Source organism: Podarcis filfolensis, assembly GCF_964270895.1.
Source record: "Podarcis filfolensis genome assembly, chromosome: 13".
NCBI classification, from domain to species: domain Eukaryota; kingdom Metazoa; phylum Chordata; class Lepidosauria; order Squamata; family Lacertidae; genus Podarcis; species Podarcis filfolensis.
Genome location: NC_139615.1, coordinates 33,082,200 through 33,101,116, shown reverse-complemented (window position 1 = coordinate 33,101,116; position 18,917 = coordinate 33,082,200). Strand labels below are relative to the sequence as shown.

General features: G+C 44.7%; 1 protein-coding gene across 2 annotated transcripts in view; it reads left to right on the top strand.

The window, feature by feature from the left end:
* The window catches only part of GIP (gastric inhibitory polypeptide), a gene marked incomplete at its 3' end in the record, with an annotated part of 28,437 nt that extends 11,393 nt beyond the window's left edge, over positions 1-17,044 (top strand). The window contains exons 1-6 of one of the 2 annotated variants that reach the window (XM_083583597.1): positions 10,067-10,175; positions 11,027-11,116; positions 12,214-12,354; positions 13,341-13,472; positions 14,625-14,717; positions 16,911-17,044. In XM_083583597.1, the coding sequence (XP_083439723.1) occupies positions 11,043-11,116; positions 12,214-12,354; positions 13,341-13,472; positions 14,625-14,717; positions 16,911-16,920 (450 nt within the window). In that variant the 5' untranslated portion in view covers positions 10,067-10,175; positions 11,027-11,042. Of the gene's footprint in view, positions 1-10,037; positions 10,176-11,026; positions 11,117-12,213; positions 12,355-13,340; positions 13,473-14,624; positions 14,722-16,910 lie in introns of those variants that run through there. The other variant, XM_083583598.1, reaches the window with a different exon arrangement.
* Positions 17,045-18,917: the final 1,873 nt, after the last annotated feature.

Sequence of the window (18,917 nt, the reverse complement as noted above, 5' to 3'; positions counted from 1 at the left end):
CCACGGGATAGATGGGTAGCTTCCCCTCCACTGCTATTTACACAAGAGAAGCATTTATTCCAGTGCCCAAACATTTATCACCTGCACAAGCAGAGCAGAGCACAAAGGCAACATCCATCCGTTGTATGTCCCACCAGCACCCGGTATTCAGAGGTATACTCCTTGTAAACATGCAGGCTCCATTTAACTACCATCACACCAAGAACCACCGATAGACCTATTTCTCATGAATTTGCCTGATAATGTGCATTTTTTTTTTACCAGTTTAGTGAGTCGCTGTCTCTGGATTCTCCAGTTCTCTATGCATTATGTGAAATAGTATGTCCTTTTCTCTGTTCTGATCCTGCTGCCAATCATATTCATTGGGTCCATCTAATATGAGAAAAAGCCTTATTTGCTCTCTTGGTCCCATTTGTAATGATATAAACCTTTCTCCCCACCAAACCATAAAGTAACTAGACATTTTAGCCTTTCTTTTTTTAATACAAAAGGTGTGCCAGCCCCTTGATCATTTCAGTTGCTCCTTTTTCTGCTCTGCTAAACATCGTTGCTGAGATAGGTCAACCAGAGAGCTGTATACAGTAATCTATATGAACATGCATTGTAGATTTATATAAAAGCATTACCAATAGTGGCAGTTTCATTTTCAATCTCTTTCCCTATCACTCCCAACAATTGCCTTTTTTTTTTTACTGAACACTTGAATTGCTGTTTGCACTGAGATATCCACTATCCTAAAACTTCTTTCTTTATATCAGATTCAGTTTCTGGTTATTAATATTATTATTATTAATTTTGTGTAGCACTTCACTCTTCCTTCTAGCTAATCTCGTCTGCCGTGCTGTTGTCCATTCATTCAGAATAGAATAATCCTTGGGAGTTTTCCATAGTCTTCTTTGGATTTCAGCATCCTGCATAATTTAGTGTCGTCTGCAGATCTGACTATCTTACCACTCCCCTCTGACACCAGATCATTTATGACAAAGACAGACAACCTGTGGCCCTCCATATGTTACTGGACTCCAACTCCCATCAGCCACAGCCAGCATGACCCATGGTTCTGGATAATGTGAGTTATAGTGCAACATTTGGAGGGCCACTGGTTTGCTGTTCTAAGAACAGTGTTGGAAATTAGACAGGCGCCAGGCATTTTGACCTATCGGCCACATTTTTAATAATCTGTGCCATCATTAAAAAGAAAGGTCAGAATAGGCCAATATATATGTAGACTGTCCCTGGATCAAGTGACTTTTCTTCTTTAAGTTCTCAAAGTTCTTAACCTAGCTCATGGTTGTCATCCGAACTAGCCAGATGTTTAACTGAGAATCAATCACAGCAACTAAATGTTCAATTTTTGTGATTGTAACCTTGGTTTACGGAGCCATTTGTTGTTGTTGTTTAGTCGTTTAGTCGTGTCCGACTCTTCGTGACCCCATGGACCAGAGCACGCCAGGCACTCCTGTCTTCCACGGCCTCCCGCAGTTTGGTCAAACTCATGCTGGTAGCTTCGAGAACACTGTCCAACCATCTCATCCTCTGTCGTCCCTTTCTCCTTGTGCCCTCCATCTTTCCCAACATCAGGGTCTTTTCCAGGGAGTCTTCTCTTCTCATGAGGTGGCCAAAGTATTGGAGCCTCAGCTCAGGATCTGTCCTTCCAGAGAGCACTCAGGGCTGATTTCCTTCAGAATGGAGAGGTTTGATCTTCTTGCAGTCCATGGGACTCTCAAGAGTCTCCTCCAGCACCATAATTCAAAAGCATCAATTCTTCGGCGATCAGCCGAGGTCAGAATAGGCCAATATTATATGTAGACTGTCCCTGGATCAAGTGACTTTTCTTCTTTAAGTTCTCAAAGTTCTTAACCTAGCTCAAGGTTGTCATCCGAACTAGCCAGATGTTTAACTGAGAATCAATCACAGCAACTAAATATTCCATTTTTGTGATTGTAACCTTGGTTTAAGGAGCCATTTAGCAACAAGCTTATATATCGTGAGTTTCTATCACTGTCTAGATACAGTGGTACCTCGCAAGACGAATGCCTCGTAAGACGAAAAACTCGCAAGACAAAAGAGTTTTGCGTTTTTTGAGTTGCTTCGCAAGACGAATTTCCCTATGGGCTTGCTTCGCAAGACGAAAACGTCTTGCAAGTTTGTTTCCTTTTTCTTAAAACCGTTAATACCCAGGGTGCGTTGCTTGAAGAGGTGCAGTTCTGTGCTTCGCAAGACAAAAAATTCGCAAGACGAAAAAACTCGCAGAACGAATTAATTTCGTCTTGCGAGGCACCACTGTATATGAATATGTTGTCTAGCACCATTCAGAAATACTGATCTCTGGAACACCCCACTGCTTCCTTCCTTCTGTTGTAAAATAAAGAAATGACCATTCCTTACTGTCTGCTTTCACTACGCTAATCAGTTGCCATTCCTCTTGTCCCAACATTGTTTAATTTCCATGAGTTATTTCTCAAACATTTCTTTTTTGGAAATCCAGGTCATACGTCAACTGAATTGTCTCTGTCTACATCAGGGATGGGGAACCCTGATGCTCGACTCGAACTCCCATCGGCTGCAGCCAGCATCCCAGGATAACAGGAGCTGCACTTAAGCAACCAGAGTTGAACATTGGCAGAAGGGTCACAGCTCAATGGCAGAACATCTGCTTTGCATACAAAAGGTCCCGGGTTCAATCCCTGGCAACTCCAGGCAGGACTGGGAGAAAACTCTGTCTAAAGCCTAGAAAACCACCGCCAGTCAGTGTAGACATTATCAAGGCATATGGGCCAGGGGTCTGGCTCAGTATAAGGCAGGTTCCTAAGTTCCTAACATGTGGAGAGCCACAGGTTCCTCACTCCTTGGATCATAAGAAGCTGTGTTATATGGAATTAGACCACTGGACAATCTAAGCTCAGTAGCACCTGCACTGGCTGGCAGCATCTCTCTAAGGCTTCAGACAGGTGTCTTTCCCATCCTTACCTGAAGATGCCAGAGGTGGGACCTGGGATGTTCTGCAGTGCTGTCAATTGACCTGGGATTGGTTAGTTTGACAGATCTGTAATTTCATCATCATCATCATTAATTACATTTGTATACTGCCCTTCGTCTGATGATCACAGTGTGATTCACAACATAAAAATACAAAATCCCCATAAAAAAAAAAGCATGTTACATTGTTAGTCTTCTGATACTCGGATGAAGGGGCCAATTATATCTAGGTTGAATATTTCTGTTTAAAATTCCATCATTTAAATTTTCTTAAATGTTTAAGAGTTTCATTTAGTGGGGAATTATGCATCCCTATGGATCCACGTGTGCAGGTGAGCAACAAAAATAAACGTCTGGATGCCTGGATTCAAAATGTGGGGCTTGCATACAGAGAGCGTCAGTAGCAGATTACAGTATTAAACTCAAAAAATGTTGAACAGCAATAGAACATTAGGAAAACAACAACAACAACATTTTTAACAGAATACTAAATACAAGATAAAACATCAGACGTTAAAAACTTCCCTAAACAGGACTGCCTTCAGATGCCTGAATGCATGTTGTTAGACCTTTTTATACCATTTACAATGCTCCCATCTTTCTACCCCTAGTGAAAGGAACAGACCACACAGTTTAAAATGTTTTCCTTACAGATTAACAGGTCTGATACATGTGTTGTTCCATGCAGCTTCAAGGAGAAACACAGGCAGAAAACTGTTGGGTCGCAAATACAGAATATATTTCCAAACACATGCTGTAAACTCAGGAGCAAGCTTACACATGCCTTTCTTCGTTACATGATGCACAGAGAGATGGAGAAAGGAAGTAGAAAGTCTTCACTTCCTCCCTCTCCAGAGGAGAGTGGATGTGACCTATGTGAGTCTATGTAGCAATACAACTCTCTGGTCCTTTACCCCCTTCATGCACAAAATAACCCTATGCTTGCTAGTTGTATTTGACTGCAATCTCCCACACATTTTTCTGAACTCTCTAGAAATGGCATATGGCTCTAATTAAGCTCGTAATTTGGCAGTTAGCTCTAAAACATCCTCTTTTATCACAATTTTTTTTCATACTGCTCTTCAGAACACTCCCACCCACATAGCATTTTCCCCTTCAACGTTTTCCATTAATTCGAACAATTAATCTAGCCTCTCCGCAATCCTATCCTGCATCGGGTTAACTGACCTGGTTAATTGATCTAAAAGATCAAGACCCCCCTACTTTAAAAGTTTGGTTTTATCAGTTGTTTTAGAAAAGAACACATAATAACTTTGGAAAAAGAACTGTCGGGTACAGACATTTTGGAGACTTAGCCGGAGCTAAGAACTCTTAAAAAAAAAAAAAAGTCAAGCTGGAGAGTAAAATATCTCATCATTCCCTCTGCTCAGTGGTGGCTGGTAAATGCTGGAGCTTGTATGGTGGTGAGCAGTTAGGAGGCAGAGGTGACTTTTTCTGGTATTATCCGCATCCTCCTCCCTTGCAAATATAGGTAAAGGTAAAGGGACCCCTGATCATTAGGTCTAGTCGTGACTGACTCTGGGGTTGCGGCACTCATCTCGCTTTATTGGCCGAGGGAGCCGGCGTACAGCTTCCGGGTCATGTGGCCAGCATGACTAAGCCGCTTCTGGCGAACCAAAGCAGTGCACGGAAACGCCATTTACCTTCCCACCAGAGCGGTACCTGTTTATCTACTTGCACTGGTGTGCTTTCGAACTGCTAGGTTGGCAGGAGCAGAGACCGAGCAACGGGAGCTCACCTCGTCGCAGGGATTCAAACCGCCGACCTTCTGATCGGCAAGTCCTAGGCTCTGTGGTTTAACCCACAGCGCCACCCGCGTCCCTTGCAAATATAGAGTGGGCACTTAAAAGTTATTCTCAAACACAAGCATCAAATATTTCAGACCCAGCCACTGAGGAGAAAAGTTGGATACCTAGAATGTCTAGGCAGAGGTGTACCTAGGTTGGCTTCCTTGCACTCTTGGCAAGGAGTTGCATCACAGCCCCTGAAGCTGGGAGAGACCATGGACCAGAAACTCAAAAACTTGCTTTTTGTCTCTCTTCGCACTCCGCCAGTGACTTCCTCCGCTGCCACTGAGGTTGCGTCTCCTCTGCCCTTCCTCCTCTCCTCCACCATCAGTCACTCTGAGACAAGGGTGAAGAGGTACAATTTTTGTGCCTCCCTGGGTCTGCATCCTTGGCGGGAGCCAGCCTAACCATCCCCTAGATATGTCCACTTCTAGGTGTCAGCCATAGGCAAAAAAGGGAAAGGACCCCTGGACGGTTAAGTCCAGTCAAAAGCAACTATGGGGGTGCGGCGCTCATCCCGCTTCAGACCAAGGGAGCCGGCGTTTGTCCACAGACAGCTTTCCAGGTCATGTGGCCAGCATGGCTAAACCGCTTCTGGTGCAACGGAACACTGTGACAGAAACTAGAGCGCACTGAAACACTGTTTACTTTCCCGCTGCAGCGGTACCTGTTTGTCTACTTGCACTGGCGTGCTTTCAAACTGCTAGGTTGGCAGGAGCTGGGACAGATCAACAGGAGCTCATCACCATCTCTCAGATTCAAACCGCCAACCTTCCTATTGGCAAGCCCAAGAGGCTCAGTGGTTTAGACCACAGCACCACGCTGTGATCCCCCCAGTTCTGCTTACACCAAGAGAAAGAGATGGAAAAGCCACCTGGGAGTTTTTGAATGAGAGGAAATGTATGAAGGTGGCAGCTGTAGTCTAGCTTTGGATCTTAGGGTGTGAAAGAATAATGATAGGGCTTTGCCCTACCTTCCCTTAGTGATCTGCCTCCACAGTCTCCACCTCCAGAAATCCAGGGAGCAGTACTGTTCAGGTGGCCAAAATAGCACCTCCTATGCATAGGAGGAACGAGGGACATGGGTGGCGCTGTGGGTTAAACCACAGAGCCTAGGACTTGCCGATCATAAGGTCGGCGGTTTGAATCCCCACGACGGGGTGAGCTCCCGTTGCTCGGTCCCTGCTCCTGCCAACCTAGCAGTTTGAAAGCACGTCAAAGTGCAAGTAGATAAATAGGTACCACTCCGGTGGGAAGGTAAACGGCGTTTCCGTGCGCTGCTCTGGTTCGCCAGAAGCGGCTTGGTCAGGCTGGCCACATGACCTGGAAGCTGTATGCCGGCTCCCTCGGCCAATAAAGCGAGATGAGCGCCGCAACCCCAGAGTCGGCCACGACTGGACCTAATGGTCAGGGGTCTCTTTACCTATGCATAGGAGGAAGGCTTCAGCAGGCTTGCTGGAAACCCCAAGTTTGCAGGAACTCCAGAAATAGCCCAATAAAGACTGATCATGTTCAGCATGCAGCCACAGAATGCTGGCAAAGCAGAAAACTTGGGAGGAACATCAGATTTCCCTGGGAAGAGGGATTGACCACTCTGCCAGTTGCAGCTCTGTGAGGTAAACAGAGGTCTCCTAACAACTCTCAACTTTTTAAACAAAGGACGCTTCCCAGAATTCTTTGAAGGAAGCCCTGGCTGATTAAAGTGCCATCATAGTGCTTTAAATGTATGATGTGAACATGGCCTTGGTTGACAGCTTATTCCTATGTTCCTATGATGATCCATCAACATCCCCCCCCCACAACAGAGCCAAGGGGCGGGGGAAATGGAATAATAATAATAATAGTTATAGGAGCATTTAGACGGGTGTATAGCCAAACACTTCACGGTTGCCAGTGTGGCTTCCTTCCCCCAGGCATTATATTAAAAGGGCACGATAAGATGTTTTTAGAGTAATATTGTGTTTCCCAAAGCAAATCCACATACACACACACACCCCACCTCCCAGCTGATAGGATGAAAGGGCAAACGCTTGCTCACGGCAGCAGGTCTGTAATATGGCTAGATATTTATTTCATGCTATTAACTCCCCATCTTGCAGTAGCACTTAATGAAGGAGAAGCAAATGCACAAGCAGTAGCACTTTGCGGAAACGCGATATGATATCTGGCTTGGCCTGAGGTGCAGTGCCTGGAACGCAGGCCATAAAGTCATTGGGCTAAACAGTTCCCATTAACCGACTACCAGCCTTGCTTACTGCGCCTAGATTGGCTGTTTGCACATTGCTACCGTTTCGCTTCGTGGCATCATTCCAGCGTCATCTGGGCCTTATGCGCTGGGCATTTGTTTACTCTCCAAACACCTCAGGAAAACATTGTGGTCCTACAGTGGGATAGGTAAAGGTAAAGGACCCCTGGATGGTTAAGTCCAGTCAAAGGTGACTATGAGGTGTGGCGCCCATCTCGCTTTCAGGCCAAGGGAGCTGGTGTTTGTCCACAGACAGCTTTCTGGGACATGTGGCCGGCATGACTAAACTGCTTCTGGCATAACGGGACACCGTGATGGAAGCCAGAGGGCATGGAAACAACGTTTACCTTCCCGCCGGAGTGGTACCTATTTATCTACTTGCACTGGTGTGCTTTCAAATTAGGTTGGCAGGAGCTGGGACAGAGCAACGGGAGCTCACTCCATCACGGGGATTCGAACCGCCGACCTCCCGATCGGCAAGCCCAAGAGCCTCAGTGGTTTAGACCACAGTGCCACCCACATCCCTTTACTCTGCAGTGGGGTACCAATAGTTCAAAGTGCAGCTTTGAAGCAGGAGTAGGTAAAATGGCAGGCTGCATGCTGTGTGATCCCTTAGAGTTTAGGCATATGCATCGGTCACAGGTCTATTCTCTCACCAGTTGGAGTTTTAACTTCTAGCGTAGGGATGGGGCAGCCGATGAATGTCCATCCAAATGTTTCTGGATTTCAGCTCCCATCAGCCCCATCCAGTATGGCCATTGGTGTCAGAAATAATGAAAGCCAGGTGTTGTCATGGCATGTGGTCATGCTAATGATGATAGGAAGCCATTGCCAAAAGGCGTATGCAGAGGAATGGCCACAGCTCAACTGTGGAGCGTGTGTGTTGAACACAAAAGAGCCTAGGTTCAATTTCTAGCATCTTCCTGCCACTATGGAATACTGATGTTTGATATGATTTCAGCATGATCCACCTTCCTGTTCTGCATTTGCAAAAATAAAAATTGAAATACAGTGGTACCTCGGGTTACATACGCTTCAGGTTACATACGTTTCAGGTTACAGACTCCGCTCACCCAGAAATAGTGCTTCAGGTTTAGAAATTTGCTTCAGGATGAGAACAGAAATCGTGCTCCGGTGGCGCGGCAGCAGCAGGAGGCCCCATTAGCTAAAGTGGTGCTTCAGGTTAAGAACAGTTTCAGGTTAAGAACAGACCTCTGGAACGAATTAAGTACTTAACCCGAGGTACCACTGTACACTTTAGTCTCCTGACAACCTAAAAGTGGGGGGAAATGGGGCGATCTTGGGCGGTTCTTCTGAATGATCCAGCCTCCTGTATAGTCTTTTCTGTCATCGTGAAATGTTAGCATTCTGTTGTGTTTCCATCTCTGCTGTTTTCCTAGGAGAAATTGGGGTTCCGTCACAGGGTTCCCTGGCAGCAAACTTCTTGACAGTTTAGCTTAATCTGTCCTACTATTCTGAGGCAGAAATGTTCTACGTAGCTGTTGCTTCTATTTGACTAGGTGACCTGTTACTTCTGTTTCGATTAAGTGAAAAATTAAACCATCCACACTGTGTAGCGATTCTTGGGGCTTTATGAACCCCAAAATCTGGGATCCCCTCAAAATTGGTGCCAAAGTTTTGCAGTTGCTTTGCAGCGAACCCCCCACGTTTTGCAGAGCCCCACAAACAGAGTACAGTGGTACCTTGGTTTAAGAACTTAATCCATTCCTGAAGTCCGTTCTTAAACTGAAACCATTCTTAAACCGAGGCACACTTTCCCATATGAGGCCTCCCACTGCCGTTGCCCTTCCACCGTTCAGATTCCGTTCTTAGACCGAGGTACAGTTCGCAAACCGGGACACTACTTCCAGTTTTGCGGAGTTCGTAAACCAATTTGTTTGTAAACCAAATCGTTCGTAAACAGGACTGTTCTTAAACTGAGTTACTACTGTACAGTGGTACCTTGGGTTACAGATGCTTCAGGTTGCAGACTCTGCTAACACAGAAATAGTACCTTGGGTTAAGAACTTTGCTTCAGGATGAGAACAGAAATCGCGGGAGACAGCGGGAGGCCCCATTAGCTAAAGTGGTACCTCAGGTTAAGAACAGTTTCAGGTTAAGAACGGACCTCCAGAACGAATTAAGTTCTTAACCTGAGGTACCACTGTAGTTGATACAGAAAACCCAGGGGTCAAAAGGTCACTCCAAACCCAATGTTGCCTTCGCTCATCCCTTCACTGGGGAGCCCAGGAGCTGGGTGGAAGCTGGAATGGGCAAAGACAAAGATCACACTCTGTGTGTCCTGCACCTGCCCTCTCATGCCGGGCAGTATCACGGGATGCGTCACATGACACATCATGTGGCCGGGGGGCAAGTTAGCACTGATGCCCCATAAGCAACCTTATTGAGGCATGTATATACCATTTCCCTAATTTTCATCCCCCACATAATCTGAAACCTAGAAAGCACAGGAAATATTTGATTCACACCAGTGACTTTGACATGTGAGATAATCCAATACTGTACAGCAATTTTAATCAAAATCTGAAATGTGTGTGGGGGGTGTTTTTTTAATGTGGTGATCTGTTGTGGAACAACCCTGCTGAAGGGGTTAACAGTGGTTACCCAGACCTTGTTGCTGGTTGCGAAGGGGGCCCCATAACAGTTTAAGCTTCAGGCCCCCCAAAATGTAGGTCTGCCACTGGTGGGTTGGCCATCATTTGTTGGCTGAAAAGGTGGCAGCCCTAAAAGTAGCCAACAAGGGAGGCAGATCACAGTCAAGGCAACTTGCATGGACATTGCCTACTTTGGACTGTTAATTAACAGAGGAATGGTCTTGGGGAAATTTGGATGCTTAATGGCTTTAATTATAGAAAATGCACCGGATCTTCATTTTAGCAACACAGCAAAAGTTTAATTGCCATGAATGCAAACATGCTTTAAAAGGGCATTTCCCTGCTCCAAAGGTCAACGAACCCAGAGTAGCTTTTAATCTGGTTTGATTAGGTGCAGGGCATCCTGTTTTGCTTCGCGGAAATGGCTTTGCTTTGTCACACCCTTGGGTATATATAAGGAATCCTCAAGGCTCCTGTTGGATGCCATATGCTCTCTGCTCCTCAAGAACAGCTTTGACAGATCCAAAAGGTAAGTCTCCTTTAAAATTTATTTCAACTGCATAGGAGCTGAACTACACCTTAGGTACTTAACACACCAATTTTCCATCACTTCTCCCAGTTTTATTTGTAACTGGACTGCGTATTTTCTGTTAATCACTGTTTAATCTTACTGTGTAATTTTTTTGGTTTGAATTATGTATATGACCACCATGGGACCTTTGGGTGAAGTGTGGATTATAAATATTTTAAATTAATAAAAATTAATAATATTAATAAAAATTAATAATATTAATAACATTAATAAAATTAATAACATTAATAAAAATTTAAATAATAAAGAAATAACTGTAACTGTAACCTGGAGGGGGTGATCTGGAAGCTGAAAAGTAGTAGGCAGGAAGAAGAATGTGTTAATCTTTGTAGACTGTCATTATTTTGGGGTGGGATTGAATCACAATCCAGATCGCACAACTATAATTGATTGGGAGTTCTTGTGCAACAAACGCACTTTCCCTCAAAATTCAGATTTTCTGCTGAAAGTAAAGTGATGGGGAAATGCAGTGGAACTTGTGGGATAGCAACATCATCTAACCTCCCCACAAACACATCAGAATGATTGCTCTTTAAATAGCCACTTCGTCTAATATCCCTGCAAACAAATCAGGAGGGGTGCTCATCCGCAAGTGGCCTCAAAATTAGTCATACTCAGAGCAGATACACTGAAATCAGTGTGTCTACTCTGAGTATGACTAACATTTGATAGACCCCGCAAGTCACTAAAGCACAGTCATCAAATAAATCATTTCAGTGCCAGTTCAGAGGAATCCCTCCCCTCTCCCCGTCCCATCTGACACACCATGTGCTGTTTTTAAATCGCAGAACTCAAGCTTCAAACATGAAGTCCTTCAAAGTCCTCTTCCTCCTTTTGGTCTCTGTCAGCTTTGTGCTGATGGAAGAAAATGACTCAAGGTAAGTGTATGAACAGGGATACCTGAGGAAGTCAGTCCTTGTGAGTTCTGAACTGACTTGATCTGTACTTTTTAGGCTAAATGTGTGGGTTGAAATTTAACTATCCGTGGTCCTCCCAAGGATGAGGAGAAACATGTACAGTGGTACCTCGGGTTAAGAACTTACAGTGGTACCTCGGGTTACATACGCTTCGGGTTACAGACTCCGCTAACCCAGAAATAGTACCTCAGGTTAAGAACTTTGTTTCAGGATGAGAACAGAAATCGTGCTCCAGCGGCGCGGTGGCAGCAGGAGGCCCCATTAGCTAAAGTGGCGCTTCAGGTTAAGAACAGACCTCCAGAACGAATTAAGTACGTAACCAGAGGTATCACTGTAATTCGTTCCAGAGGTCTGTTCTTAACCTGAAACTGTTCTTAACCTGAAGCACCACTTTAGCTAATGGGGCCTCCCGCTGCCGCCGCGCCGCCAGAGCACAATTTCTGTTCTCATCCTGAAGCAAAGTTCTTAACCCGAGGTACTACTTCTGGGTTAGCGGAGTCTGTAACCAGAAGGTCTGTAACCTGAAGCGTATGTAACACGAGGTACCACTGTATCTGAACTGAGCGTCTTGCTAAGCTAAAGTGTTTTCTTATGCTAAAGCAGCTTCCGGTCCACAGACTAAATTAGGCCCACCAATATTCCTAATTTGTCCTAATTTCCAACCAGCCACAGATTAAGCTGCACTTGCAAAGGAGCAATCAGGAACCTTATAGAGCATTATTGGTTGTTCCTTTGCACCTGTGGCTTGCACTTGGTGCCATTTACATTTGATGACAAATGCAAGCAACGCTACCAGAGTCAAATCCACCCGGGACTTTCTGATCAATGCTCCTGATAGAATCTGAGGTCTCCAAAAGCAGGGCGGCTTGCTCCCAATCAGCTGTGCGGCTTGCATTTGGCAGCAAATTTCAACCATCCCCTTTCACACATAGTCCGCAGAGAGTTCTCCACAATGGGATCTGACCCATGAGCCGAGAGGAATTCCCCATCCTTTAGCTAGAGTGCTGTTCGAAACGAGAGATGAGGATTTTCCCTATGTGTTTCTGTTTTGTTCTTAGAGAAAACACAAAGAATTCCAGGTTTCTGCAGAGGCGGTATTCAGAGGGGACATTAGCAAGCGATTACAGTCGAACTTTGGACAGCATGATGAAGAAGAACTTTGTGGAGTGGCTCTTGAACAGGAGAGAGAACATGATTGAGTAAGTCTATAGCACAGGTGGTTCATCCAGGATTTTAGGGAAAGCACTGGATCAAACTGATGTTTGGAAGGCTGAGTAGGAAGGGAGAAATGCAGGTGAGAAGGGAACACTTCTTTCTGGTCCAGGATCTTGCCTTGTTCCACTCCATGGGCTAGCATTCTCAAACATGGACCAGTCTTAAAGTACCATAAGTCCAATGGGGCTGATCAGTTTGGATGTGGTTGAGGAAAGATAAAGGGTAAAGGGACCCCTGACCATTAGGTCCAGTCGTGACCGACTTTGGGGTTGCGGCGCTTATCCCGCTTTATTGGCCGAGGGAGTCAGCGTACAGCTACATGGACCAGTCTTAAAGTACCGTAAGTCCAATGGGGCTGATCAGTTTGGATGCGGTTGAGGAAGCCTGACTTAAATACCCTTTTTTCCCCTTTATCAGGCTTTTTATTTGCTCTTGAGTTATACCTAGGTAGTCAGGGCACTTCTGACCACCTTTGTTGGCATAAAAGGTAAAGGTACCCCTGACTGACTCTGGGGTTGCGGCGCTCATCTCGCTTTATTGGCTGAGGGAGCCGGCGTACAGCTTCCGGGTCATGTGGCCAGCATGACTAAGCTGCTTCTGGCGAACCAGAGCAGTGCACGGAAACGCCGTTTACCTTCCCGCCGGAGCGGTACCTATTTATCTACTTGCACTTTGACGTGCTTTCGAACTGCTAGGTTGGCAGGAGCAGGGACCGAGCAATGGGAGCTCACCCCGTCACAGGGATTCGAACCGCCAACCTTCTGATCGGCAAGTCCTAGGCTCTGTGGTTTAACCCACAGTGCCACCTGCGTTCAAGGTTTGTTGGCATACCTTGGGATAAAAGAAAAGCAATGTGTTTGTGGGGGGGAGAAATGGGGCAAATGAAATGGTCTTAACAGAGCTGAAGCATTTTAGCACTCCTCAGAATCCCAGATTCCCAGGGAGATGCCTTTTGTGTATGTTCCCCCAGTAACAGAATTGACCCATCCAGGAGAGATACTGAACCCGCAGCATTAGATACAAGGAATCAAGGCATTGAAGCTGGATCTCAGGAGGCAATGGACTTCATCAAATGCATTCTGCAAAATATGGGGAAACAGAGGTGAGCTCAACATCTTGTTTGGTCTGCAAAATAAGATCCTATTTCAGCACAGAATAAGTATTTCAGCTGCAAAGTAAATCAGATCTACTTTTCCTCCTCCAGATTATATTGCTACTACTATTTACCCACCCTTGATCCTAAGGTCCGAAGGTGGATTATAACATTAAAACAACTTACAAAAATAAGTTATAAGTTGGTCCTAAAAATATACACCTCAGGTGTTAAAAGCCAGGTATGATTATAGTTCAATTAATCTAAAATCTGTTGAAAAAGTGATGTTTGCAAACATTTACTATACATAATAAAATAATGATCAGTTGTAACTAGGGGTGGCAGAGAAATTTGATTTTGACTGAAGTTGAATGAGAAGCCCTCTAATTTGCACTTCTCAAACCAATACAAAAACAGAAGCAGCTACTCTTTGAAATGTGCAATTCTCTGAATTTTGCAATGCAACAAACCAAAAATGGCCAAAGAAATGGCCAAAGCCAAAAATGTATTACAATATTTTTATATCACCTTTCATTCAAGAATCTCAACGTGGTGTACAATAAGCCGCTACATTAAAATAAAACAGTAAAATAGCAGCATTTACAAAGCTAGGGTAGAAATAAAACTAAAGAGCTCAGAAGCAAAACAATCTTAAAATGCCAGCAAAATATGCAAGGAAACTTAAGGAGAACGTTCCTGCCAACAAATGTTTTCTACACAATGCTTAGTTTATGTGGAGTTCTAGGTACCGCTGGTGTTTTTTAAAATATCTTTTGACAGAAATTGTATGACTATAAACAGCTGCTCCGGTAAAATGTCTCGTGGCCATTTTAGAAAATGGCGCCTGCAGACTGATGCCAACCTGCTTATGTCTACCCAACTTTTTCTCATTCCAACACGCCTTCTGCATTATATATAGATGGGAATTGCTGTCAGGCATGAAATTCCTATGGAGGACTGCATTAAGAAAGCTGTTTCCAATTCCTAGCTACCAGCATCAAATTTTTAGTTGCCTAGGCAACTGGGCACCTGGGATTTTCCTCCAACGCCCCCTCCCCACCAACTATGACTCTGTTGCAACTTTGCTCCCCGCCCCCCGCCATCTCAATCTCTGGGATCCCTGTGGCAGCAAATGTCTACTTCACAGTCTCTTTCTTCTAGCCTGGCTCTGCCAAAAGGTTCAGATGACTGGAAGGACGTCCGGAGGCAAGAAAATCTGGCATGGCTGATTTCTGCTGACCTCTGCAGGCCAATGTGAGTGAATCGCTTCCTCTCCCTTTCTCTCTCTTCCCTTTCCCTTCCAAAAGCAAGGAAGAGTTGGGACTCCACAGACAACCCACGCGGTGGTTTGGGCAACAGTATTTTATGGGTACCAGAGAAGCAGCAGGTCACCTGCAAGGTCCGGTGTTGATGGCTATATGCCAGAAACTCCCAAATACTGATCGCTGCTCCTTATCTGCTGTTGACTGCTACTACGGAATCAGTGGGTGGCAAATGTTAACACTGAATACGAAATAGCCAGAGAAGGTTGATCCAAGGGAAATTTGGGAGCTATAAAAATGGTTTCATTTACATAATTACGTAAGAAAAGCTTGCTGGATCATCATCATCATCATCAATTTATCTATACCCCAGCCACTCTGGGCGGCTTCCAACAGAATATTAAAATACAATAGTCTCTTAAACATTAAAAGCTTCCCTAAACAGGGAACAGGATCCAGCCCAGCATTCTGTTCTCACAGTGGCCAACCAGATGCCTGTGGGAATTCAGGTTCTTTTGGGTAAGAGATGGTGGTGTTATGATTAGTAAATAAACGATGCTACAGCTTCGGACCAGTTTTCTTACCCCATATATGCCCGCTTCGCCACTTCAGTCTACGGAACTGGCATTTTTACAAATGCCAAAGAAATGTTTGATCCACACTTGTGAGAAATCAATCTTTTAGTTAACGTGCTACAATTCCCCATGTCTTTGTTGTAGTTTCTGAAGCTGAAACCATTTTCCCTTTAGGCACACCTCCCCAGACACGTCATTTTAGCATGTGTGCTTGTTTGTAAAACTGTGAATTTTAATCTATATTTGGGTCATTTTATTGTGCTTACTTGTTTTCAGTGTCTGTTTCCACCGCTATTATCTTGGAATATTTTATGTTCTTTTGTGTATGCTGCTTAGAGAGGTGCTTTGTGGGTTTGGGGGATTAAGCAGTATATAAAGCTTGCTAAATATTCCCCCGTGGCTCAGATGCAAATCTTGAATTTAGTAGGAGCCGTTGAGTTCAGTATTGTGGGATCAGTTTTATGGAGCTCCCTTCCAGGTGAGGACAGACAGGCAACCCCATCCCTCTTGAACTTCAGCAGGCATTATAACTGAATTCTGATTCTATAGCTTTAACTATTCCCCCCCCCCATTGCCTTGAGTTTCTCATACACTGCTTACAAAGGCCATAACTCAGCGGTGGGAGCATGCAGAAGGTCCCAGGATCAAATCCCCAGTATCTCCAGGTAGGGCTAGGAGGAAAGACCCCTTCCTGAAACTCTGACAAGTCACTGCCAGTCAGTATAGACAAAAGCACGCAAGATGGATCATAAGACTGTAAAGTTGGGAGCGTCCCCCAAGGCCCATCTAGTGCAGGGGTCAGCAAACTTTTTCAGCAGGGGCTGGTCCACTGTCCCTCAGACCTTGTGGGGGGCCGGACTATATTTTTTTTTGGGGGGGGAGGGAAATGAACAAATTCCTATGCCCCACAAATAACCCAGAGATGCATTTTAAATAAAAGGACACATTCTACTCATGTAAAAACACGCTGATTTCAGGACCATCCGTGGGCTGGATTTAGAAGGTGATTGGGCCAGATCTGGCCCCCAGGCCTTAGTTTGCCTACTCATGGTCTAGCGCAACCCCACTGCAATGCAGGAATTTCAGCTAGATCATAATCCAACCTCTGCTTAAAAACCTCCAAGGCAGGTGAGTCCACCACCTCTTGTGGGAGTCTGTTCCACTGTCAAGCTGCTCTTGCTGTCAGAATGTTCTTGTGGTGTTTAGTCGGAATCTCCTTACTTGTAACTTGAAGCCGTTGGTTCGGGTCCTGCCCTTCGGAGCAGGAGAAAACAAGCTTGCGCCATCCTCCATTTGACAGCCCTTTCGATATCTGAAGATGGCTATCATATCTCCTCTCAGTTTCCTCTTTACCAGGCTAATCATACCGTTGAATGTATGTTTGAATCATTCCTGCTTAGAAATGATTGTAATCAAGTGGCATATGTTTCCCAAGATTGTATAAATTTGTTTCCCAAGTAAATAAATAAAATACCATTGCTGAGCTAGGAGTGCTCAGCCCAGGGCTTTACAGAAGGTTGCTCCCCTTCTCTATTTTTCACTCCCCCCTACAAAAAAACCAGGTTCCTTGGCAAACATATTTCACCATCTTTCCCCCTCTGTTTTTCCAGGCTTCAATAGCTCACAGCTTCCTTGAGGAGAAAAGATGGACTAACTTCTGTACTCCCCTTGTTTTGTACCTTTTGCTAATGAGTGTCAACAATAATTATGACAGCAGCAATAAAACAATTTATTATCAAGTTCAGACATGAGTGTTAAGAGTGTTATTCAATTTTTTAAAACAACAACACCCCAAACAGAATTCGTAAGTGCTCTCATCAGAAAAAGAAGTTACAGGTTGTGCTACGGTAATCTGTCAGTTTGGTATGATGCATGACAGGGAGGCAATTCAGAATCCGTTCTCAGGGCAGCCCCACGCAGCTGCATTGGGGTCATAAAAGAACAATGATTCGGTTCCTGCTCAGGCGTGGTTATTTATTTTTAAGATACAAAACCTGAAGATTTAAAAAGCTGCTACACAACAGTGAAACATTGCCACCAGCAACAATAGTAAAAAGAAGGATGTTTTAAAATCTAAAACATAACTATAATTGCACATTAAAAAGCAGAACCTTTTTTCAGCTCTAGAAGGGCTCCATAAAATACCAGTATCATCTTAATGCAGTTCACAAAGGCTTGATGAAGATAGTTGAGATTTGGTGGGTTTTCCATGCAAAGGAGCAGTTTGGTCCCGTCCCCCCCAGCAGGTCCTAGATTGCCATCGCTTCCACTTTAAAAACAACAACAACAACCAAATAGTTGTTATTTTTATTTGCTTACAGAGCACATGGGTGTGCTGTGTGTGCAATACAGTGGTACGTCGGGTTACATACACTTCAGGTTACATACTCTTCAGGTTACAGACTCCGCTAACCAAGAAATATTACCTCGGGTTAAGAACTTTGCTTCAGGATGAGAACAGAAATCGTGCTCCAGCGGTGTGGCAGCAGCGGGAGGCCCCATTAGCTAAAGTGGTGCTTCAGGTTAAGAACGGACCTCCGGAACGAATTAAGTACTTAACCCGAGGTACCACTGTACTTGTAAGACCCTAGCCATGCACCATCTTAATATGCTCAGAGGCAAACTAAGTACACTGCCAGCCAAATTGATACATCTGGAGAAGGTGTGTTAGTGTTAAGTGCAAATCTGGTATGTAACAACCATTGGAATACTTTTGTGATTGGGAAAGAATGTGAGCCTATGAGCCTGGCAGTACCTGGTTCTTAGCTCAGCAACTTCACAGCTAGCCTTTGGTTGACTGCTGTCTCTCAGCTTTCAACCCACTCTGCCCACCTGCAATTTAGGTGAAATCATAATGACGTTGCACAGTGGTTGTAAGAACTGATGAAGTACATTTTGCTGAGTAGTGGCAAATGGTCTCTCTCCCCTCCCCCAAGTCAAGAGCTCATCCTACTCTCGAGTAGGACCCTGGCAGAGACACATGCCCAACTGGCACGTTCTCTCCCTCCTGGTCGATCGTTTGGGAGCTTCAAAAGCTTTCTTCTGCCCGAACATCACAGCGACCGATGCCAACAGACACTGACACACTTAGGGATCCGCAGAGTCATCGCAGCTTGCGCAACAGAACTCAGCAATTCGGCATTTGGGCTAATCTACTTTATTTACATAGAAACACACACGGAGCACTGCAACATGGCTCCCTCTCTCTCTAGCATCAGACAGCAAAGACAAAAAGAACAAAGGACAATAGTCCCACTTCACAGAACACAGTAACAAAAACATCCTGTTTCCGTCACTTCCCACTCTGTAGAGTCAAAACACACACCGTCATGTGGTAGACAAAAATCCCATGACTGCAATCATGGAGCAGGAATTCTAACATTAACACCCAAGTTATTTTGGTATTAGAGGCAGAAAATGCTATGTCTATGGATATATTTCGCAACACAATAACCACAAATTCAAGAATCAACTTGCTGTCTTTTTCTGTGGGGCCACTGCACTCTGCCTGATGATAAGACTGACCATAACACCACCATAACACAAGTTGAGTCCATTTTTGTTATAGCAGTGTGCCACTAGAGGGCAATATGACAGCACATTTAACCCAGTTTCCA